Source organism: Cicer arietinum, chromosome 5 (genome assembly GCF_000331145.2).
Source record: "Cicer arietinum cultivar CDC Frontier isolate Library 1 chromosome 5, Cicar.CDCFrontier_v2.0, whole genome shotgun sequence".
Taxonomy (NCBI): Eukaryota; Viridiplantae; Streptophyta; class Magnoliopsida; order Fabales; family Fabaceae; genus Cicer; species Cicer arietinum.
In genome coordinates this window covers 76,832,300-76,857,812 of record NC_021164.2, presented here as the reverse complement: position 1 = coordinate 76,857,812, position 25,513 = coordinate 76,832,300, and the positions used below count along the sequence as shown (strand labels likewise).

The 25,513-nt window shown below is 27.9% G+C and overlaps 6 protein-coding genes across 6 annotated transcripts; 3 read left to right on the top strand and 3 right to left on the bottom strand.

The window, feature by feature from the left end:
- The first annotated feature begins 696 nt into the window (after positions 1-696).
- On the top strand, positions 697-1,487 carry LOC101500548 (uncharacterized). Its single transcript, XM_004500946.4, has 2 exons — positions 697-945; positions 1,027-1,487. The coding sequence occupies exons 1-2, from the start codon at positions 831-833 to the stop codon at positions 1,314-1,316; spliced, it is 405 nt and encodes a 134-aa protein (XP_004501003.1). The 5' UTR covers positions 697-830; the 3' UTR covers positions 1,317-1,487.
- Positions 1,488-3,828: 2,341 nt separating this feature from the next.
- Positions 3,829-6,090, bottom strand: LOC101500862 (phenylcoumaran benzylic ether reductase Betv6-like). Its single transcript, XM_004500948.4, has 5 exons — positions 5,818-6,090; positions 5,599-5,733; positions 4,652-4,895; positions 4,322-4,525; positions 3,829-4,236 (listed from the first exon to the last, which is right to left on the bottom strand). Exons 1-5 carry the CDS (start codon positions 5,998-6,000, stop codon positions 4,070-4,072), a joined length of 933 nt encoding a protein of 310 aa, XP_004501005.1. The 5' UTR covers positions 6,001-6,090; the 3' UTR covers positions 3,829-4,069.
- An 8,077-nt stretch (positions 6,091-14,167) lies between these two features.
- On the bottom strand, positions 14,168-15,714 carry LOC101501386 (uncharacterized). Its single transcript, XM_004500949.4, has 4 exons — positions 15,486-15,714; positions 15,254-15,372; positions 15,063-15,166; positions 14,168-14,491 (listed from the first exon to the last, which is right to left on the bottom strand). Exons 1-4 carry the CDS (start codon positions 15,535-15,537, stop codon positions 14,356-14,358), a joined length of 411 nt encoding a protein of 136 aa, XP_004501006.1. The 5' UTR covers positions 15,538-15,714; the 3' UTR covers positions 14,168-14,355.
- Positions 15,715-17,358: 1,644 nt separating this feature from the next.
- LOC101511994 (uncharacterized) lies at positions 17,359-18,156 on the bottom strand. The gene has a single exon (XM_004501069.3). It carries the CDS (start codon positions 18,154-18,156, stop codon positions 17,416-17,418), a length of 741 nt encoding a protein of 246 aa, XP_004501126.1. The 3' UTR covers positions 17,359-17,415.
- A 651-nt stretch (positions 18,157-18,807) lies between these two features.
- LOC101501700 (CBS domain-containing protein CBSX3, mitochondrial) lies at positions 18,808-20,312 on the top strand. The gene is made up of 5 exons (XM_012715947.3): positions 18,808-19,071; positions 19,159-19,237; positions 19,478-19,551; positions 19,647-19,707; positions 19,861-20,312. Exons 1-5 carry the CDS (start codon positions 18,808-18,810, stop codon positions 20,001-20,003), a joined length of 621 nt encoding a protein of 206 aa, XP_012571401.1. The 3' UTR covers positions 20,004-20,312.
- Positions 20,313-23,955: 3,643 nt separating this feature from the next.
- LOC101502028 (protein RADIALIS-like 4) lies at positions 23,956-25,168 on the top strand. The gene is made up of 2 exons (XM_004500951.3): positions 23,956-24,301; positions 24,970-25,168. The coding sequence occupies exons 1-2, from the start codon at positions 24,051-24,053 to the stop codon at positions 24,998-25,000; spliced, it is 282 nt and encodes a 93-aa protein (XP_004501008.1). The 5' UTR covers positions 23,956-24,050; the 3' UTR covers positions 25,001-25,168.
- The last annotated feature ends 345 nt before the right edge of the window (positions 25,169-25,513 follow it).

Below are 25,513 nucleotides of genomic sequence, written 5' to 3'. Positions count from 1 at the left end.
TTTTAACATCACAAGTCATCATTGATGAAAATGGTTGATGCATAATACATTCAAGAACTATCGTGCTTTTTCAGAAAATTCAAGAACTAAAGTTAAGTTTCTTGTTGACTCTATTTTTTACTTTAACTAGCCTAACCATATTATATATTCTCACTATTGCTGATGTTTATTTAAACCATTTTGACCTACTCAAATGCTTTGTTTATGACTTAATAGGAACCTTCTAACGGTCCTGAGACTATTACTTCCCAAATGAAATTTGGTGATTATATAATACTGAAGCATCATTTTAGGTGTTGGAAAGTAAACATCAATAAGAAATAAAACGGAGTGCTATTATAAAGTATTGTCACTTGTTAGAGAACACCATTAATAAAATAAATAAAACCAGTGCCAATCACACTTCATATTGAAAAATATATGTAGTATCCAAAATGTGTTAGAATTTGACACTGAATATTCAACTGTTTTAATTTTATGTAAGTGTATGTGTTTCATAGGCTACAACAGAGATTGTGAATTCTTAGTATACAGCATGCCAGATCAATCATCAGTGGGGCTATACATAACAACTATCCAACTACCAATAAACCAAATAAAAAGTTTAATTAGTTACCAAAACTTGACTCTAGTTTGTATATATAATAATAAAAACAATCAATATGTTTAAACATGGCCAACTAATCTGTTGAAGCTAAAAACATCGTATTCCACGCCCTTCAACTTCTCAGCATGTCCCTCTCCCACAAAAAGTCTTGTCATGTAAAATTTATGCTATATATTACTTAAAGCATGAAATTGTTCTAGTTCTAGATTAATTTTCCAAAGAGATGATGAGTGAAAGAACTCTAATTCCAACATTCATTTTCTGGGCTTTTCTTACAATAATTACACCTACACTGATTCTCTTGTCAGAGAATTCAAAAGCCGAACTCGATTTAAATGGTAAAATATCATTTAAAGAATTGCTAATTTTCTTGTTTCCGTATGTTTTCATTCAATTAAAAATTGTGTCTAACTTTGCAGGAAATATAAGAGAAACAATGAAGGTGAGAAGAATGATGAGGCACACACATAACGAAATAAGAACAGCAGAAGAAGCAGCTAAATCGTTAGATGAAGAGGAACTTGCTCCAGCACCAACACCAGCAACCGTATCATTACCATTACCATTACCAACTCTGAAGGGGTCACAGTCTCACCATAATCACACTCTTATAATCAGAAGCAATTTTAATAGCAGTGATGATGCTTCCAAAGTACAAGTCCAAGTGAAACAAACAACCGGTAACAATATAATAGATGGAATTCAGTAATGTTATATAAATATGAATCAAAAGAGAGAATTAGCAATGAAATACCATTGTGAATTAGGTGTTATTGTGGAAAATTTGTGTATTTATAATTATAGTATAGCTATATATAATGAAGCCGGTTGTAAGTAAAATTGTACTTTAATAATTTATAGTATAATTATTACAAGAGCATGACTTAAATCTCTTCTCTTTAATAATTTCTCAAACGAACTGATCAAAGTGGTGTAGTTGACATCTAGGTATAAATAAGCAGAAGCTTCAACCACAAAAGAAGGTTCTATGTCAAAATTAGTGTGGTCACCTTTCACAAACACCGAGTGACAAATTGCTAATCCTACATTGTTTGGAAAAGGTGTATCTGCAAAAATAACAAGTAACAAATTAACCACATATTAACACATTTATTTGAGATACCCTTTTGATAATATAGTCTTGGAATTCTTTAAATAAAGAGGAAGTGATTCAAGATGTCAACATTCAAAACATTTCTAGTATATAAAAAAAGGAATTGTATAGAAGCTTGCCTTTCTCTGCCTTTTCACAAATTATATAGAAGCGTGTATACAAACTTGATATTTTTGAATGCATTGATATAAAGTAGACAACCTTAACCTGTAACTTGTAAGTGACTCACCGCAGAGATGACCACGTCTACATGCTTCATTGCTTTCACCAAGCTCTCATAATCATGCACATCCCCCTACCATTAATAAAACGCCACTAATTTCAAACTCCAATAACTCTAGTTCATCATCTACATGTATAGTAATTGAATAAGTGTAAAATACATTATTAAGTTAGTTGTTCTTAAAAGTTACAATGTTATTTGCGTTACTTTTAGTCATAAGGTAATTTCAATCATTTTTAATTAAATGTTTTTAAAATACTACCATGAATTTTATTATCAATTATTTATATAATAGCATAATAGGTTTTTATGTAATTACATAACATAAATTAAGATAATTTTGTGTTTAATTTTAAGAATTTTAAAATTTATTTTACTTTTTTCTTATTTAATTATTTTTCTAAATTTAATTGATAACTTATGTTTTTATGATTATTGCAATCAAAACTCTTAAGAATTATACGAGTTTATTGAAAAAATTGAGAGAATTTTAATTTTTAATTTTATTAATTTAAAATTAGTATAAATATTTACGAACATATAAGATTAACTTGCTATTAAAAAATAAATAATAATTAATATGTAATTTTCGTATACTTAAAATACCCAATTTTTTTAATATGTGTTAAAGGCTAAAAGAATCAAAGTGAAAGAGTATTTCATAAATAAGTCACATGATGGTTTGAGTAAGTAAATAAACAAAAGCCTTTGGAACGAATTAATGACTAAGATTATGTATCAAAGTATATTATTTCACACTCTAGCATTAATTATAAATAAGTTAATAAATGGTCATTGTCTTAAAAAATTTGGTGAAAATACGATGATAAACTATAATGACTATGAATAAATAAAATGTGACAGATAGAAGAGTAAAAATTCATATACCTAAAGATTTTGGATGTGTCCACATTATTTAGTCTATTGTTGTTTTTACACTTTCGGACTTCCTAACACAAGTAAATAAGTAAATAAAGGCGCCTTAAAAGTTGAACTACTGCAAATTAGAAGAGAAAAAGCTAACCAAATCATTGAAGTGGATGTTTGAAATGCTAAGAGATAAGCTAAGAGTTATGTCCTTAGACAAACTGAAACAAAGGGATCATGTTGTATTTTGTTATTAGTCCAGCTTATTCGAGTTAGCATATTTAATAACAAAAATCATCTTCCATCAATATTTTGAAAGAAAAAGAAATATAGAGTGATTTTATATATTGATGATAAGATAAAATAAAATATTAAATGACTGTAGTAAAATTAAGAATGTACAAATATCATATTTATTTAATAAGTATCATATTTATTTAATAATTTACTTTAATTGTGATAAAATTTACAAATATATATATAATTGATGGTGAGTTTTGCGAGTAACCGTCTTTTTACAAGTGAATGTTGTGAAATATTTTTCAAAATATTGATGAATATATGTATGTGTAAATGTTTTTAATTGACATTGCAATTAACCGGTCAAAATATGAACTTTATCAATATATATTTTTTCACAAAGTAAAACAATAGTTGTATCTCTTTCTTAAGTAATATTATTTTTCTATAAATTATTTTATTTTGTACATAATAGAATATAAAAATTTGACTATTGTTATTCACTTTGTTTCATTATTTTTTTATATTTTAAATCATCGTATTTTTTTCTAAAAGTAAAATATAAGAAATATTTTTTTTTAATATACTATTGATATATACTTTTGGTATATCCTTTTAGAATTTCCTACATATACACAACTTAATTATTAAAGTATTATGCCAATTGTCAAGAGATCTAACAAATTTTAACTTTTGAAATTTTTTTCTAATATTTTTTAAGATCGGGAACCTTAAAAGCAGTAAGCACGGTGAATAACAGAGAAAGCTCAAAATCAGTGAGGCCAAAGAAAGTGTTGAGTCTTGAGCATTTATCATTTTCAATCCAACCAGTAAAGAGTCACATGACACCAAGAAATGGCACATTTGATAAAATACACAACCTCTTTTTTATATATAATTTGAGGTACGAAGCATTAACCAGTTTACATAGCAAATAAGAAACAACAAGTAGGAGAGGCAGGGCAATTCCAAAGCAACAACTGATATAGTATCATTATTCAGAATATGTATATAACTTTCAAGCGAACTGATCAAGGAATTCATCGACAGTGGTGTACTTAACATCAGGGTACAACTCAGAAGCCTCAACACCAAAAGAAGGCTCAATCTCAAAATTGGTCTGGTCACCCTTCACGAACACCGAGTGGTTGATTGATAATATCACGTTGATTGGAATAGGTGACTCTGCAAAACAAAACGGAATATAAGTTTGTATTAATTTCATGGTTAACTAATTAGTTTAGCACAAGTAAAATTTAGTAGGAGAAACCTTGAATATCCTTGAGAAGTTTATCCTCTGGTAAATGAGTTTTTTCGAGGGTCTTTCCAATCTTGTTCTCCCACAAGGCGATAAGCTCGTTGAATGAGTAAGTGTTCTTGGGGGGCTTTATGTAGACAATCTTGTTCAATGTTCTTGGATCATCCACAGTTCTAATGGTGAAGGTTCCAATGTCATCTTCCTTGTTGAAGACCGCTGTAGATATGCAAGTATTCAACAAAAGTACAATGAAAAGTTCAAAAGTACAATGAAAAGTTCGGAGAGTAGTAGTATTTAATTTAAAGGTAGGTAGAGAGAAAAGAGGGGTAAAGTTATTGTTACCTTTGGCAGTTCCATCTCCATAAATGATGACTTTGTCTCTTGGGGGAGGTGGAGCAAAGAGTCCAGGCTGAGCTAATGTGGGAAGAAAATAGCCAGCAAAGTAGTTGCTAGAAACATATGTATAAGGTATACCTTCTGCTTCAATAGCACGTCGAATTTGGGATTTTGTGGCAAATGCTGATTTTGCTGGCTCTACGGCATGTGTACGATCAACATCGTTCCCAAATTCCGAAGGCAAAAATCTCTGCACATAACATATTCATCCAAATAAAAACTACAGTTTATTCACTAATGCACAAACATTATATATTACAACGCGTGTTCCTACCACTAGTACTCTACATCTAATAGGTATGAAACCAAATTTTAATAAAAGAAACTTAAATGTAAAAAATGAAAGTCAGATTTTTTTACTAAATATTTTAGAAAGTTTCTAAAATCATCTAAAAAAAAGAGTATTGATATTATTAAAAATTTAATCAATATAGTTAAGTTAGATTCAAAAATTTGATAGTGTTAAATATATAATCTAATCAAACTGATTTATTAAAAAATATATAATAATTTTTATAATATTTGTATGCAAATATTGGTAACTCATAGTATGTAATTATTAATATTGTTTTGTAAGTATATTAACAAAATAATATAATATTTTGTTGCTTTGATGCAAAAATGTACTTTTTGCCCAAAAAAACACCAAATATGTTGATGACTAGACACCAAATTGATTTTTGATTTTGTAATAAAAATCGTGATTTTTAATTTAAAAAAATAAATGTTTGTTAGGCATATGTCAAAGTCCCAGTGGTGGGATCTCTCTCCCCACCATGTTTGCCACTACTCCACTAGATTTTTGGTTGGAAAAAAGCAAAAATTAAAAGGCAGAGAAAATGTCAAAGATTGGTGGTATCCAGAATTGTAGAGATATGAAAAGGACAACCAACCTTAACATTACCAGCCTCCTTAATTGCAGCTATGATCTTCACCTGATCTGCAAGCTGCACATGACCTACCGTAGATATCACCACATCCACCTGCTTGATCACTTTCACCAAGTTCTCATGATCGTAGAAATCCCCCTACAATTACCATTACAGATTAATAATAACATATATATATATACTCTAAAATTCAACAAAAAAATATAGAGGAGAAATGATTACAGGGACCAAATTGACGCCCAAAGTTTTGAAAGTATTGAGGAGATCAGCCTTGGCAGGATCAGAGAGAGTGGACTCCCTGACCAATGCAAAAGTGGGATGTCCGGCTTTTGCGCTTGCTTGTACTATGTGTTTACCGATGTAGCCAGTCCCTCCGATTATCAAAATTTTACTTTTCTCAGCCATGCTATGCGACTATTACACCTACTTCTTAATTATTCTCTCTATCTATCAATTCACTCTTTCCGAACTGCTTTTGAGATTTTCTGTTTTTCTCTCTCGAACGACCTCTTCTATTATAGGCAAAATGTTACCTTTTCAATTACGATTTTACCCTTACTTAATTTTCGATTATATATATATATATATATATATATATATATATATATATATATATATATATATATATAAACTATATATCGAGCTTATGGATTGTTATGTCCCTCTATGTTTTTATTCAAAATTGAATCAATTTTCTCTAAATTGTTGTACTATTTTGTGTTTAATTGTGCTTCCCCGTGTTTTTTTCAACCATTTATTGTTTTCAAGTTTTTGTTCTTAATGAATAATAATGAATTAGATCCTTAAATTATCATTCTCTTTAGATTGGTTATTAAAATATTATATATATATTATTAGTTTTGTCTAATATCTAATTTTAGAAAAAGAAAAATTATTGTTGGACATCTATACATGATAAAAAAAAATGATGTCTTAAATATCATGGTTGTACAAAGAAACGAATTTAGATATACTGTATTTGTTTTTTCCTGCATTTACTATATCTTGATCAGCAGTTAAAAAAGACATAGAGTTTAAGTTTTTATTTTATAATTTGGTTAACGATGGAGATTTAAAGTTCACTCAATCTGAATAAAAAATAACAATGCATTTTGTTTCCTTCATCACATTCATAGACCTAAACCTTCATCTTTATACCCAAATTCAATTTCAACGATACCGGACAAATAGAAAAAGGAAATGAAGTAGACAAAGTTTGAGACATGAAATCGGAGATAGATACCCATAACTGCCGCCATAAGTCTCATAGTTGTGCTCAAGCAGTTTTTTTGTACACGACCACAGACTAAGTGGAGACCCAATCCAACATCATTAACCCAAAAATGACTCATGGGTAGAAAATCCAGTGTAGAAGATTCATAATAGATATGGTAAAACTTAACCATCCAACGACGGAAAATTGTTGTATGTCGTGCACAACCTATCTAGCTTGGGCACGGTTGTAATGGCCTATAATATTTAGGTAAAATTATTTGCACCCTATTATTAATTACTCCATTAAAAATATAATTTAAGTAAAAAATTTATGAAAATTAATATATTTTATCTTAATTTTAGACAAAATACATCAATATTTTAAATGTTATTTTTATTTATATTTTATTTCGAATGAATGAAGGAGTTGGATATTATTATTTAGATATTTTATTAATTCACATCTTAGTGTTTTATTTTTTTCACAGGTTATATAGGATATTTATTTTATTTTATTTGGCTGATCACCTCCATGGAATGTTGTAATCTTGTTTGAAACGTCAAACAATATTAAATACTCGCATATCTCTCAATTGAGATTTTAACTTTTATTTGTTACACACTAACCCTTTTTTACTAGATTCAACTCTAGATGATAATATTTAATAAATTTACTCCATTTATAATAAAATATAATTAAAAACAGATTTTAAAAAGTATGTAATTTTTTAAAATTTTGAATTAAATAAATACAGTTTTTAAAATTGTTTTTATTTATATTTCATTTTAGAAGTAAATAAATAAAATAAACGAATCATTTTAAAAATCAAAAAATAAAAAGCATTCATCTATATACCATTCATATGAATTTTTTCAAAATTTTAATATTTTATGTTTAAATATGATTTAATTTTTTTTTGTAATAAATTAAATTATTTTATTGTTAATATTTTTTTTTGGTTATGTAATATCAATATATTTATTAACCATGATATTTGTACATCTCTAATATTTTTACATTCATTTAACATCTTATTTTCTCTCTTGTGTCATATCATTAATAGATTGCTTTCTCTATTTTATCTCTTTGGTGAATATGTGGGTGTTTATGAAACATTTTTATATATTTAAAGAGTACTATCTAATGCTCCATAGTACACAGAATAAATAACCATTAAAATTACTCTTACTATACTCAAAATAATAATTAAAATATTTTCGATTTTAATCTGTCGATGAAACATATACATTTATTAGCCTTGTTAAGAAAATATTTATTAGTAAAAAAAATATATTTATTTTGGTTTTCAATATATATATCATGTCTTTCTCAAAATATTATATACAATATATATATAGAACTTATGATCAAATATTAAAAATATAAGTAAAATTTAATTTAAAAAATTAATATATTTAATCTAAATTTTAGATGAAATACACCTATCTTTATTTTATTTATACTTTATTATGGAATATTATTTCTGTTTGGGTTAGACTTGACACTAATGAGTGGTTATATATAATTGATAAAACTAAAGTTGTATGTAGATAATGATTTGTGTTTACAGAAGTAGCTTTATCAGTATCATTCCGTAGGAATCTTGATTTCAAAGCAAAGGAGTTGGTGGCTTGAGCCTTCAGCACTCCTGTTTGTCCTGATTTCCCCTACTTTCAAAGGTGGGGTTTGGTGAAGATAGCAATCTTTCATGGTCCAACTAAAAACTTACAGCTAATTTCGTCCTAAACAATTTGGAATTTTTTAGATTATTTTTTAATTCATTTTTAATCTTTATTTTAAAAAATGAATACTTAAAATCTCTAATAAAAAATAAAAATGAATAATATTTTTAAGAACCAATCTTCTTATAATATCATAATTTTATATGAACTAAAAATATATTTAGCTGATTTATTTTAAAATGAATTTAAATTATGTTTGTTGTTTGCTCCAATACAATACAATGCTCTAGATAATTTTGGCTTTTTATTAATATTAGTAATAAAAAGAACTTTTATCCAAATTTATATTAAAGATTTTTTTTTCAATTATATTTTAATTCAAAATTATTGCAAAATTTATTCTATCATTATTAGAGATATGCTCAATCCAAAATAAAATCTAAATAAAAAGCAATATTAAAAAATTTGGTATATGTTGTCTAATTTTCATATTAAATATATATACACATTTTTCAAATACATTTTTTCTTGTTTTTCATGCGTGATGGAGTAGGTAGTACGTTAATTAGTTACTACTTACTAATGATACTTAGCTATTAATTTGTTAGTTTATACAAAGTTTTGATGTACCCAATTTGTACATTACTAATTCAATCAAATATAGTTTTCTCTCGATTATGACTTTTCTTTATTTCTGAATTGTGTTTTATAATTATTATTAGAGTTTGGTTATGATCCAAATACCTATAAAATATGAGTGGATCTATAAACTATGGGTCCACCATTGTAGCTATTTATTTGGTCTATTTATATGAAAAAATAATAATTTTTACGATGTATTTTCTACTTAAATAATTTTTTATCTTGATTTGAAATATTTTTAAATATTAGTGCTTGGATATAATCTCTCACTATTTCCTAAAAGATGTAAAAGTTAATAAAGTTAATTGATTTGGACATTTTATATTTTTCTGATTGGATATTGAGGCAGTAGTACTAGCAACATTCTAGAACGTGGTTAGTAAAATGCTTTGCACGTTCAGTGTATTTGGACAGTTTCTAGTATCTCTTTAAAACCAAAGGGCACAAGACTATAAACATTCTCAACAGTGAACATGAAAATAGTTTGATTTAATTTTAAAATGAATCATAACAAAACTACTTTGCAGGTTCAACGTATCTGGACAGTTTAGAAATGTCCCTTTACCCTAATTTTTTAGCAAAGAGCAGAATGATTTTGTCAATTTTTTTAATTACTCTTTAGTCTCTTAACTAATATTTTTAATTTTATTTTAATTTCTATAGTAGTTTTTTATTTGGTTTAGTCGATCTTAACTATATTTTTGCTAATGTAGTTGGTATTTTTCATTATTTTCTATGAAAAAATATCATTTTTCTTCATTTCATCTATTAACTATTTCAATTTTTCTAGTGTTAGAAAGATTAATTTTTTTTTCCAGTTATCTCATTTAATCAATACTTCGCAATCATTCTAAATTTATTGTCTTTCATTTTATATATCGATAATAATGGTGAATAAAATAATATTACTTTATAATAATAAATATATAATTTTCTAGACAGTAGTAAATATATAATGATATAAGGAAAAGTGAGTCAAAATAGCTAAGATGTATTTATTTCAAAATACATCAATTTTTGAATCTACTTTTTCTAATATTTTGTAACATAGGATAATGATAAAAATAATTGAATAAAAATATTATTATATCTTTCACTTATATAATTTTGTTAATTGATATCAAATAATTAAATTGATCACTTATTGTAAGATGAATAAACTAGTTTCTAATTTTTTTTTTAAATTAGTAAGTTCATCTATCAATAAAAAATAGAATCTCGTATCTATAAAAAAAAAAAAAACTAATATTTATTTTGTTTCATAATAAATATCACTTTTGTTGAATTCACCTGTGTTAAAAAATACAATCTATTAAAAATTGAATGATGATTTTACCAACATGACCATATATTACATTCAATAAATGCTTATCCAACCGGCTGCATTGACTACCATGCTTTCAAAGCTAACAATGTAAATGATTGATTCCACATTTTAACGATTGATGAGCTCCTCAATGAGCTGTACTCACTCACTACCTAGTTTTCCAAATTATATATCTGGTTGAGTCACCAGATCCCGTATGCATTCTGGTGCCATCCACAAATCTACTTCCATATTCATCAAGGTCGCTACAAAATCCATGTTATGCCATTTTATTTTTGTATGCACCTTCAACTTTTTAGGCCCCAATGAATGTTATATTTGAACCTTACTTATTAGTTTTTTTATTATATTTTGGTGTATGGTAGGACCATGGATGACCACTCACATCATTTGAAGAATGTATTTTAGTGGCTAATTGAGCATCAATTCTATCTAAAGCACTCCAAATGTATTTTGTACAATAAACCATTGAGTTGTGTTAATATTTTTTAGGTTACCTGCGAATCTAAAAAAAATTAAATTTTAATAAAAAGAATATAATTTTAAAAATTATAAATTATTTTAAAAATTATTAAATGAAATGTCAAAAACTCAAATTATTTTATTTAAATGCATTAAAATAAGTAAATTAAAAATAACATCAAACTAATATTAACATTCTTGCTATTTAAAAAGAGTCATTCTTCTAATATTTTTTGAAGCAAATTCATCAATCAAGTCTTCATAATGTATTGTCTCCAAAAAAATCATTTTCAATTGTTATCAATGCTAATCCATTAAATCTTTCTTGTAACATGGTAGACCGCAAATAAGACAACAATTTGAATTTTGAAAAATTTCTTTTTACATAAGCAATTATCACATGAATAGTCAACAAATTCTATAAGCAATAACTTTATTAGAAAAACAATCTAAGTCTTTCAAAAATCTCAATATATCTGTTGGTTCAATTTTTTCTCGATTCAAGATTTCTTTTAGTAATTTTACCTTCAAAGATAATTCATTCCCATAAAAAATCCTAAAAAAGATTCCACAATAATAACAAAATTTGACAGAATATCAACACATCTTATTATCAAAGACATTTGCTCTTGATGACTAACGTCAGGAGTACAATCTGATATCACTTAGAAATATTTTGCTTGTTTGATTTTTTTAACAATTTCATTTTTTAATTGTAAAAGCAAATAAAATATTAACTCATTTTATATGTTATGCCAAAGATAATAAAAGTGAGGTTATCATCTTTAACACGTGTAAGATGCTCATAGACAATTGAGTGAAATTCATCTAACATTTCAATTAAACCCAAAAAAATTTCATTGTTATGTGTAGCAAACAATTTCACTATTGAAATAATTCTTTTTAAAACATTTTTTTTCAAATGTTTCTTTTTTAATTAGTCTTTGAGATGTTTTATTAATAGTTTGATCCCTTTTTAGATTTGAACACAACTCGTACCAAATTGTCATATCTTTAACATGATTCATGCTTATCTTATGATATATAAGACTTTCACCAATATGTGACCAATCGCCAAAACCCTCATTTGTTGATCAATCTCACAATGTTTACCAACAAATGATCTATTAGTATCATTGTAAATCACAAAATCATTAATGAGTTCCTAAAATCTAAAACTCTAACATTAAATTAAATCTTAATAGATAATGAGTTCCTGAAATAAGTAAATCTACCATTTCAAATAAATTGAGTTCATAATTCATTAAATCACAAAACCTGAACATAAAAAATATCATAACATCAAGATTCAAGATTATAATTTTTGGACTATGGTAGTGGTGTCTGATAGGTGTAGCAGCTGTCACAGTGGTGGGTGTGGAGATGAGATGATATTTGAGAAAAGTTTCAAAAAATAATATTTATTTTGGAAATAAGGCGTAAATATAATATTTTAGAGTAGTAAGTATACAAAATTAAATATATAAATACAATTTATCAAAATTCAGATATACTATAAAAAAAAATATTGAGACTCCCCTAATTAAGGGTTCAATACCAATGTTCTGGTTGCACTTGAATCATATTATGTCACTTGTAGGGACCAAACCTAGAGAAGATTGTAGCCATGGTGCAGAGGCCTACTCCAACCTCGGTGGAAATGACAATTAGATTCAGATTCATTGTATACCCTCCAAAAAAAAATCAACAATGAGTAGAGTAAAAACCTGCATAATGAGTAAGGGCACGAGAACGAGTAATTATCTGTAAAATTAAGCGGGTATGAGTGCGTGTACAAGTACTATAGTATCCATCATGCCCCACACTCGCACCAATATAAATATATTATTTATTTATTATATTAGTGTTTAGTTAAATTAATTGTTATCTTTTATGTTTTAACCTCTATTAATATTATTGGACCACTACACTATTTACAATATTTATAATTGAAAGATAAACGTTTGCAAACTTTTTAAGAATTTTATTATGATGAATAGGTAAGTAATTGTGACTTTATAACCAAGAGTTATGTATTTTTAATCGTGATTTTATAATTATACTTGTAATTTTCTATCAATTATTTTTACAGATCTCAAATAATATTGTCGTAGAACTTGCAACTTTATAAAATATTATTATGAATATTTGAATGTGTATTGTAACGAGTGTTCATTTGAAATGTTTTGAGTTGGAAAATATTTTGGTTTATAATATTTTATGATTGAATTTAAGTTATTTGGATAATTTTTAAATTTAATTACAACAATATCATTATTATTTATTTATCGATCTATTTTAATTAAAACATGAGTAATGAATATAGATACGGACACTTAGGTAACTAAGGTAAGAGTACATGTAGTATAATTGATACTCAAGAAGGTACGAGCATAAGTATAAGTCTTTTTTTAAATAGCAAATATAAAGACATGTACTATAGTACTCAACCTAAATCATACCCATTATTATCCCTACATCCATCATGAAACTTAGGGGATTTTCTGACTTACTGATTTTGATCGTAACTTTATTCAAAACTATGCCAGCTGTAAAACCCAACAATTGACAAAGCTGCTAAAAATGGATGCATTCCTCTAATTAAACGCAACACATGTCGATTTTGATACCTTTGAGGATGCCATGACTAAACCACTTATATTTGCAATTTCAACTTTCAGGAATAATTTGAGATTGAGATTGATGACTCAGGGATTGGCATGGGCATTGTTAAAAGGGATATCCCATTTGCAATTTTAGCAAAAGTGGTGTCTTAAGCTTCTTTCATCCTCCAATTTTAAAAAAAAAATAGAGAAAAAGTCCTTGCAATAGTTAAAAATGCTCTCATATTTTTTTTAATTGCGACAACCATGAAATAGTACAAAAAAATCGATTTTTTACCTTATTGTAGCAACCAAAGGAGTCTTTACTTTGTGGTGGTATAGACCGCCTCTATTTTGCTAGAATAAAAAACTATGTCTTAAAAAACATGTGGGTGTTAAAACTGTCAATACGTGTATGTTTTTTGTCAAAATTTTTGCAGCAGTTCATACGATCTTTAAGGACCACATTTTTAAAATATCTTAGTGATGGCTTCCAAACCGCCACACTTTTGTAAAAAAATTTGAAAGAAAAAAGAAAAATTATAAGAAATAAAATTCTGATGAACCAAAACATAGTAAAAAATGTGGAAAAGAAGACAGTGAAAAACTTAACAAAAATATGTGAAAAGGGAAGAGTGAATAAATTTTTAAATCAAATATTTTTTCACTTACTCTGTTTAGTCCCTGATTATATTAAAAATATTTTTTGAACAAAATTACATTTAATTTTAAGTGGTAAACTAAAATCAACGCTCATATATACAAGCACAACAATTATTACATTGGTGGATATGTATGTAAAGGGTGGAATAGGACATAATATTCGTATCAAGCACTAATTCCATGTTCGGGGTTATCTTTTGACGATCTCAATTTGGCTATGTGAAACTGTGATGCATACTTGTTGGAAGAAGCTTCTATCACTGGAGGTTCATTCAGAAATGCCCAATTGCTCTTGGTCCACCTGCATTCATCCAATGCAATCCCATACAAATTTAATATATATGAACTTTATATACTCCAAATTATTATAGGTTTTCATGTCAATATTTGCCTAAATATTGTGCAATTATATTACATATTTAGATGGAGTGACAGTGACTCGGTGGTTGGAATACATGTTGTGAGGGAAATGATTTTCTCAATTGCAACATCTCAACCATTAAACTCAATGTCCTCTTTTTTTTATTTTTATATATAAATAATTTAATATATCTTTTTCTTCCTCATATTTGATAGTTAAGATATTTTGTAATTGAAAAAAATTGAGAGAATTTTAATAGAGAAAATTCATTTCCGAGCTGTGAGTCCTAGACTGTCAGGTACAAATCCAGCTCTCCACTAACATCTAACAAATGTAACAATTTAGTAGCAACAAACTATAAATCAGATAGAGCTCACATCAAATTAGTTATGATGTATTTAAATTTTAATCAATTAAAAAAATTTACGTTAAAAAGAGTGTTTACAATGAGTATTGTTATCACTCGTGATATAATAAATTAACAACTAAGATTTGTGTATGAAAAAATTACCAGGGATTTTTCTTAATAAGCTGGTCCAAATTATTGTCAGCATCCATGCCTAATGACTCCTTTATGCGGCGAGGCAAAGGCACATTATCCTCGTATTTGCCCGGCTGTCAAATTAAATATCTCATTAATTAAGCACAAAAACAAAACAGAGTTTATTTTTTCGTAGATATATATCAATCTCAAAGTGAAACCTGAATATTCCTTGATAAATTAGAAATTGCTTTGAGGTGTTGGTCCTCTGTCTCTTTCTTTGATTTCCAGAAAGCGTCAATTTCTTCTTTTGTTAGCGATCGATTCCTTTCAAGTGACGCTGAAACAATAAATCAAAAGCCTTTATTTTTTTATTAATCAAAAGCCTTTATTTTTTTATTTTATAGTTTGTACTAATAATACTACTAATTAATTAATTAACTAATTCAGTACCTGATTTAGGATCCAATGTGTTAGAGTCCCATCCTGCCATAAGAGAACCCATTATTGTTGCTGAATTACTTTTCTTTATGATAACAAAAGGTACACTATTTCAATTTCTATATCGTTGACCTGCGTCTTAATATGAAGATAACCGTGTAATATCAATCAATATATATAAGTGTTGGTGTAGCGACGAATTGAAGCTTCTATTAGCTTCTCTATACTTTGCTTGTTCTTATCTCTTGTCAAATTTTTATTGGGATGAATGTACAACGAGGTGTCATGTCATACTAAAATGTTTTGGATATGACTGAGTGTGTGATAACGACGAAGATCCTGCTTGTTGTTTGGACATGAAAGAATAATTATTTAAAAATCCAAATTCTTGAATAGATAAATTAATATTATTTTATTAAGGTTTTAGGTTCAGGCAACCCACAGACTTTGAAAACAGGGAACCAATTTCCCGCGGTTTCAAAAACCTCTAACCGTTTCTGCTTAGTTTCATTGTCTCTTTCTCATGTTATTCAAGTTAACAACAATAAATACTTACTTAGTTATATTAGGGTGATGTTTTTTAATTGCAATATAAGATTTATGTATTACTAGCTTTTTCTATATCTGTGTATCCGTTTTTTCTAATAGAAAGAAAAATATAAAATTGAAGTAGTGTAAGGAAGTTATAGATAATAATAATAAGGGGACATTTTTGTTTTTATATGTATGCTGTTTTTATTAATATTATAAATTACAGATTTAATTAAATCATTCTCTTATAGTTTATGATTTTCATTTTGTTTTGTCCACTTTTATCTTATCAATAATTTTTATGAAGAAAAAGATAATCATATCTTCTACCTATATTTTTCATCCACCTTTTCTAACAAGAGAAATTCAGCTGACGCGTGTATTGTGGTTCCCTATGCTGATCCCTGCCAACGGCATCTTCTTTTATTATTTATTACTACTATATATATATATATATATATAGTAGGGTGGCTAAAATAATAAAATAAAAATAGTTAATCAAATAACAATTTAAGTTTCCAATTCAATCAAAAATCTAAAATAGTATCGAAATGTAACTTTGTTGTTAACTCAGTTAATTATATGACATGTACGTCTATCTCACATCGTGATATGTCATACTCTCTCTTACATATGCATTTGATTAGGCAAGAGACGAAAATGACAATAAATTAAAAAAAAAATAGATATATTAAAAAATTACTAACTTCATCTTGTTCATTTTGTTCTTGATATTTTCTAACCATATATTTCTTTTCCAATTTCTTAAAAGTTCAAATTGTTAAAATAAAACTTAATCCATAAACTTAGGAGACATATAAATAAATCATATTGCCACGTAGACGTATATGTCACACAATTAACAATAAAGTTAATCTCAAATACTAAAGTGTCAAATGTTTAGATATACATGAGATTTTTTTGAGTTTTTGGTCGAATAGATATTAAAATGACGTCGTATCATTCAGGTACCAAAAATAGTGGTTTATCCATTTATACACGGATGCATAAACTTGAGAAATTGATCTGGCAAAATCAACATCCAAAATCCAGTTTGATTGTAATGAAGCAATTTTTTATACCAAATTTTTAAGTTAAAAATGAGTTTGAATTTATAATTGGTCCTTAAAATTTGATTGGATATGGGAAAATCCGGTTATTTTGAAGAAAATACAACTTTTAAATAAATCCAGATTTGAATTCATATTGGAAGAAAAATCGATTATGAAACTCTAACAAAATTTGAAACGGATTATTAATTCAGTTTTGGGAGAGAAATGTGGTTTTGGATTTAATATTGAATCTAAACATAAATGAATGAATTGTAAATAAAATTAAGAATAGAGAGTATGGATGCGGTCAACATGAAAAATCAAAATCCTGAATAGACAGTATTGTGTTTATTATTTAGTTACAGAATCCCGTTATCCTTTTTAACATCTCCGCAACTGAATTTGCAGCCATGACGACGAGGTTTATCAGGATCAGAATCACTTGGTTCTACCATAAGTCCTCTCAAACACCGTCTTCGAACCGTTGGTCGATAAGGTAACTTCTCTACCCTGCTAACATTGCTTCCTTCATTCCCACGGTTTTCTAAACCTCGTTTAACCTCAGGCTCATGCTTTTGGGGAAGAATGACACGAACGCCAGGGTCTCTTCCCGTTAATGACCCTTGCAACATGAATGAATTATTCATACTCTGTATGTTACTATTCACATATGCTTTCCCACCTTCCTCTTTCTCTTCTTTTTCATTCGTTCTATGTATCTTGTGGATTGACCCTTTTTTCTTTGTTGACTGTGACTGAGAATCTGCCACGTGCATTGTTGCTCCTCTGTTTTCACCCGCCAGAGTTACCACGCTAACTTTTTTATCATCCATCGGAACCTGTGTTGTTGGGTTCACAGTGGCCACTTTATTAACAAAATTTGTTTCATCATCCTTCATAGTATTATTTTCACTAGGGTTGGATGTGGAAGTGGCAAACATCATTTTGCTCTCTAGACTTGTTTGAGGTTCAGAAATTCGGGTAGGAGGAGCCTTTGGTGAAGGAGATTTTGATTTTGGATGAGACTGTGATCCAGTGGAAGAAAAACCTGATATCCATGGGATTCTAAAATGAAATTGATGCTTTTTTTGCCCTACCATGGAAAATGTTTGGTTAGTAATTTATCCGGTGTCACAACAAAGATAGGATGGATTATTGTTGTCTATATATACACAATACTTACTAAGAATATATACCTTGGACTTTCCATAGATTGACTCATCACTTTTTTTTCTGCTTTCCTTATATTTATATTTTAACCAAACTTTGTTAAGCATTCTTATATCTTGTTGTAGAGGAAATAAATATCTTTTACTTGTCAGGAAAGAAATTCCCAACATATACTTAGCCTCTTTGAAGCTTAGAAGCTTAGCTTACCTTACAGAATTCGTGATTTTAGTCATTCATTTTATCCCACGTGTTTTGGGGATTAATTTCATTGAACCAACCATTACATAATCATTTGTAACATGTTAAGTGCAAAGTTGGGCAAATGAATGAATGCAAGAACATTCATCATCCAAAAGGTTCGAAAGTTCCATTTGTAAGCAACCATAAAGTAAGTTCCTTTCTTTATATTCTCCCTCAAGAAAAGACTTCAGAAACATGCTACGGTCCAAGTAAACGATGAAATACCAATTACAAACATGTTCCATATATAAATACCAATTACAATCACTTATTTCAATTTTGATTGATCAGGACAAGAATAAGTGATAAGTGAATAATAATAATAATAATAACAATAACAAATGCACGGAATTTACCGGATTCTGCAACGTCGCCGCAACCCTCTAAGGGCTGCAATATTTCAACAATTCCATGGAAATGGAATTTTTAACTTGAACAAGATATCTTCTGGCTATGGATGGGTCACATCCTCTCCACCACCTATGCAACAGAAAGGATTGGAGAATGTTACAGTTTCAGAGGTATTAATGACAAAGGGGGAAGAAAAAGTGGGTTCCTGGCTTTGGTGCAGAGTCGATGATGCTGTTATTAATGCAATGAAGAATGTAAGAAGGTTTCATTTTGTTTTAAATCTTTCATTCATTGTTATTTTTAACTTAGAAAAAGTTTCTAAACAACATAGAATGTTTTAGATGGCTGAAAATGATATTGGATCATTGGTGGTACTTAAGCCAGGGGGCCAACACATAGCAGGCATTGTCACAGAAAGAGGTAGGTAGTTCCTTCCATACTCTCCTTGTCTCAATTATGGGTAGTTTAAAGATATATAGGTCTCTTAAAATAATGGTTAAATGTCTGTTTGAATTGATTTATTTAAGCGTATCTATTTGCATTAACACTCGTAAGACTATTCAAGAGAAATTAATGAAATAGCTAATAACATGTCTTGAAGCTGTTTTCAGCTTATTTCCCTAAATTGAATCTATGTTGGCTGTATGTATGATTCTGTAGATTGCTTGAAGAAAATAGTTTCACAAGGAAGATCACCTTTATACACACAAGTTGGTCAAATAATGACTAATGAGGTTATTTTATATGCTCTCTAATTTTCATTATGTTGAATCCAATCTTATTTTGAGTTACGACTTTTGATTGATGAGGTTAAACTTACATCTAACAGAATGATCTGGTAACTGTGACATCTGACACAAACATTCTAAGAGCAATGAGACTTATGTTAGGTAAGATTTTAAGTGTCTGTATGATTATTAGAGTGTCATTCATAACCTCTATGAATTTGAGGGTTAATAAAAAAAAATGTGTTTAATTATGCAATATTGAAAATAAATTGATAGAATAGTAAAGAAATGCGTGACCCTTTACTTGCATTTCAGAGAATCGCATTCGACATGTTCCAGTTATAGATGGGAAAATAGTTGGCATGATTTCAATAGTAGATGTGGTGAGAGCAGTGACGGAGCAGCAAAGTGGAGAATTGAAACGACTCGGTGATTACATTCGAGGTGAATACTATTAAGTTAGCAAAAGGATTCAACCATATGTACAGATTTGATGATATGAAATTGATGTTGTATAAAAAGAAAAGAATCATATAAGAAATTGTATAAAAAGGTATGTGTTTGTGTCATCTGTCAAGAGAGAGGATCAATGTGTTTTGTGACCAATGACCATGTGAGCGAGAGTAACGTGCAATCACACAAGCAAACTGCCTTCCCTTCCAACCTCCATTTATGACTATCAGTTACTTGTAATTATCAAATCATTAAAAATATTTAATCTTAACTATAATTATTTTTAAATTAATACACATAAGTAATTGTGATTAGTGTATCAAAGTTAATCTTTATGTTGTTTTCTCAAAAATTTATGCTTTGTTAATCAGTAAAAAGTTGTTAAATATAATACTTGCTTTTTTGACAAAAAATACAAGAGTTTAATTTTTAGTATAATTAGAGGTAATTTTTGTTTTTACCATAAAAAAAAATTAAGTATAAAAAATACCACTCAATTCCTCTTTTATATTTTCAATTTTTATGCAAGTCAGAAATAGACGTGGAGTTACCAATTTCTCAAAAAGACTTTTTTTTTTTTAATTATAAATTTTATTTTATTATTTGTAGAATCTTTATTAATTGTACTATTTAATAAACACAAACAAAGAAGTTTGATTAATTAACAAGTAGTTATAATCTATAAATATGAGATAATGCCACACATTATTTCTCGTTAATATTTTTAATAATAATAAATATATATTTTATTATTTAAAAATAATTATTATTTTAATTAAATAATTAAATACAATATTAATTATTTTTATGATAACTATCTAATTAAATTTTACTTTTTATAATTATTAAAAATTTAAATAAAATAAAGTCTATAAAAATAACAAAATTTAATTAAATATTATAATTAAAAATAAAAATATAAAATAAACTAATTTCTATCGGGTGTTCATATGTTACCGCTGCTCAATTGTGTGATTGTCGTGAATTTCAAACATTACACTATCCATGCTCACATGTCATCGCCGTTTGTTCGTTTATTCACCGTGACTACATGATATATGCGTCTTGTAAGTATACATTGCAATGTATCTTTGACGTTTACAAGGAAGAGTTCCAAGCAATTCATCTTCAATTATAGAATACAATGCAATAGAATCGTGTCACAATTCAACCATGAGAAGAGATCCAAAAGATTGTCTATAATCTACTCGCATTCATACTGAAATGAATCAACGGGAGAAAATACACACCTCAATAGATGTGATTTGTGTCGGAGCGAAAAACATAACAAAAACAAATACCCTTTTCGTTTCAATGGTGAAAAATGAGTGGTACTTTATTATTTTTTTTTATAGTAAAAAAAAAACCATAATTAAATGCTACGTGTAAAAGATATCCAAAAGTACATTTTTTTTCAAATTGAATTATTAAGATTCTTAAAGTTGAATTGTGTAAAAGATATAGATTTGTGATGCCTTGAACTCAAGAGAACATTTGGCATGAACATGTCATCATCCACCACTCCCGAATCTGTTTAGTAATAGAAGCCAGAAGTGGCTGAGTATAGTGTCTCCCCCAAACCAGAATCAATATATTGGACAATGGACATAAAACAGATTGTGTTATTAATACTCGCTCTAACATTTGTACAAAATTCTATTTCTAACTTTCTCACTTGTTATATAAAATTTATGTAGGTCACACTGTTTTAGGAATATAGTATTGAAAATATTTAATCGGACGTGATATGAACAAATATTATTAAAGGTATACGAATTGCTTACCTTATAAGCCATTGTTAATGGAATGGGTAAAATCTCACTCAAATTTCAAGAGAACCTTTGAGATATGAATCGAGTGTATAATGTAAAAGTATATTGGCAAATGTTCTACAAAAGAAAAAAAATAATAGACAAATTGATCATTAAATTTATTAAAATTGTGAGTATTAGTCAAAATAGTTTCAAATTTTAGAAAGTATCAAATAGATATATGTAATCGCAACATATTAATAAAAAATTGTTTAGAAATTAAATATGTAATCTTGCAAGTAAACCTCATATCGATTCACGTCACTATGTAAATATATATTTAATGTTCATACTTATTATATCAATTTTAAGACGATCATCTCAAGATCTAAATACATTGAATACTTTTCACCTCATATTTACATATGCAAAATAGTTTTAGTGATACGACACTGATATACATTTTGTGAGAGATGATACATTTTTAATCCTATATCAGGACATATTTTCTAACGCAAAATTTATAAAAAAAAAATATATAATTAATTAATAAAAAATATTTTGATAGATAATGACAACTTCGACTATTAATTTCTTAATCCACTTTGCAAAGAAATTGAACGTAGCACACACTCTAGAAATGCAAAGGACAATTATAAATTGAATGTTGTATAGAGTCTTGAGAAATTAAAATGTAAACTTCAATACAAATGCGAATATTCTAAAGATAGAGTCGCTTGATTGTCAAATTCATGTCAAATTACCAAATGGAGAGTAGTTATTCGAATTGACAAAGGCTCTATTAAAACATGGATGAAATGAATGAAAATGTGATAATTTGGGCATGAGAGAATGAACGTGAACAAAGTAGCATGAATTTGGTGACGAAAAATGCGATGTGTATAATTATAATAACAACATGGAAATAAAAACAGTTTGAAATGTTAATGACTATATTTGAAAATAACAAGAAATTTAAAGAAAGTTGACAAGAAGTTTAGTCAAAATCTAATTTAGAGTAAAAATGAAAGTAACTCGAGGAAAATGAAGCAGATCACACTGGTCAATATTCTCGATTTCATACTCGATATAAAATAGTGATGTCATCGAGAAATAAAGTTATATTACATCAAGTTGCCAAAAAAAAAGTGACGAGATAATGATTCTAGAGTTATCTCACTAGCTAGAAAGGACGCATAATATCTTTTACCTTACTTTTCTTTATTTGGTTGGAGATTCATATTGTTATCGAATATATATTTGTGTACCAATGGGAAATGGGAATTGGTATCTAATCCCCCACCATCGCAAGGCTGTAAAATTCTAAGGAATTTCGACTAGCTTGCTATCAATGCTGATTATTAGTATTCATTTTTCTTTTGTGACTAAACAGCCATTTTGGAAAATATGTGAACGGCTAAATCAATTTTTTTAGATTAATTAAAAATATATTTAAAAATTAAAATGATAAACACAATTTATTTAAATTTATGTTTTTGTAAATTTAATAAATTTAAAGACTATTATGAATATTCTATTCATTGGGAAATCAACTATCTATTTAATGTAATTTCATTTTATTGTATTATACAATCCGCAACATGAAATGCTACCACATAAAAATTACGGTCATACATATCTCACCGGTAGTTAGGGGTGTGTATAAGTTGAGTTGGGTTTGATACTCTAACTAAAAAAAATTTATTTGATATTGTAACTAATTAATTTTATTTTGATTGAATTAAATTTTTAACGTGTGATTTTTATATTAAATTTAAATCAAATTAATCAAAAAAAGAATGAGTTTTGTTAGATTTACAAGTCGTAAAATAAAATATTTTTTAATTTAAAAGAAATATAATTAAATTTAAATACTTTACATTTCAACAATAATAAAACTATATCATAACATATCATTCAATAGTTAACATTGATTCACAAATTAAAGTTGTTTGTGTATTATCCGATCAAATTTTAATAGCGAGGAACTGAATTTGTAGGTTTAGCGTACCTACAAATCCTGTGCTAGTTGTGCAATGGAAATTTAGTGTGGTACTTGATCTTACTCTAGGCATCCCCTGCCTTTGGAGGCAGTGTGAAGAAAAAAGAGGAATAATATTTATTTGAATCCGTAAAAAGTAATTAGCAACTTGCAAACACCCCCACTTGACATGTTTGATTCTCCCTTATTTAAGGAACTATCATAGCACCACAATTTTCCCTTAACCCAAAGTCTCTTGCATTGAGCTAACAACTAGTCGCTATATTTTCTCGTATCAACAACTATCTTTCTCAAACAAAATGGGTTGGACAAGAGAAGAGAACATGCGTTTTGAGGATGCTCTTGCGGTGTACGGTCCAGAAGATCCCAACCGGTGGCAAAAAGTGGCAAACGCTGTTGGTGGAAAATCAGTAAAAGAGGTTAAAATGCACTATGAGATCCTTATGGAAGATGTCACTCGAATAGAGCGTGATCAAATCCCACTACCCATTTACAGGGGGGGTGCTGCTATCAATTTCAAAGGAACTCAATTTGTCGATCACCAAATTAGGTAATAATAATGCTAATGCCTTCAATATTGGAGGACTCAAACTTCAGAGGATTTTCATTTTTACTTTCTCTGCTCTGTTTCACAACAGTCATACTACAACTACTGCTTTCAAAACAATAATACTATTTTTTATTTTATTTTTTCGGCTAAATATAGTTTTCTTTTTTTTTTTTATTTACATTTAAGTTCAGAAAGTATTAATCTAAAAGATGTAGAATTCTTTTGGAAAGTCTAGTACACTGCCAATTGTATCATGCTTACTCATTTCATAAAAAAATAGTAGTGTGCTACTCTTTAATTACATTTTTATAATTGAAAAAGTAATAGATGGGAAACACAGCTACTTGTTTTAATTTCAAATTTGTTTATAAACAAGAAGGGTCCACGTGAAATTCAATCCATCATCAAACTTATATATATTATTAATTATCATCAACTCGTCGATCTGAAAATGCTTATAATCATTGGAACATGCATACACATATGTATTTTGTCCCCCAGGGGCTTCTTTTAAATAAATCATCCTCTGCTGCAATTGTTGTTCTACCTAAGTTTTCTGGCACATGCACCTGTCCACTAATATTTATAATTAATTCTATCAAGTTTCTTTTATAAGCATGAATTCGCCCTATTAATTCTTATATTCTGTCTCGTTTCATTTTCTTTAGCAAGCGAATGAGGAATCTGAATATCCGTTAAAGCAAAGACTAATAGAGCTGTGGAGCTACTGTTTTTCAATTAATTTATGTTAATGTACTGCTCTGTATTTATTATTTGAGTAATTTCATGTTATTTTCACCCAAATGTAATTTGTAACAAATATTTTATGTCAAAATGAAATTTTAGGCCCAATTTATTTTGTGAAAACATTGTATTTTAACTTTTTTTAAATTGTCATATATTTTAGTTTTGTGAAAGATATAGAGAGATCGTAAAATGCTAATTAATATATATGTATTTATGAAAATAATAAAATAATTTTTGGATATTTTTATTAATTCTAGATATATAGGCAAAATTATTCATTTCAAAAAAAGTCTTGTACATCTTTATTAACAAATAAAATTAAAACATATATTAATAAATAAAAAATATTTTTCCAAAATAACTTAGTGTTGGTTTCGAGATATTAGAAATTTAATGTAGCTTATTAATTTAGATTGTGGTCTGCCATTAAAATGATATTGATGGTAGAAAAGAGAAAAGAAACCA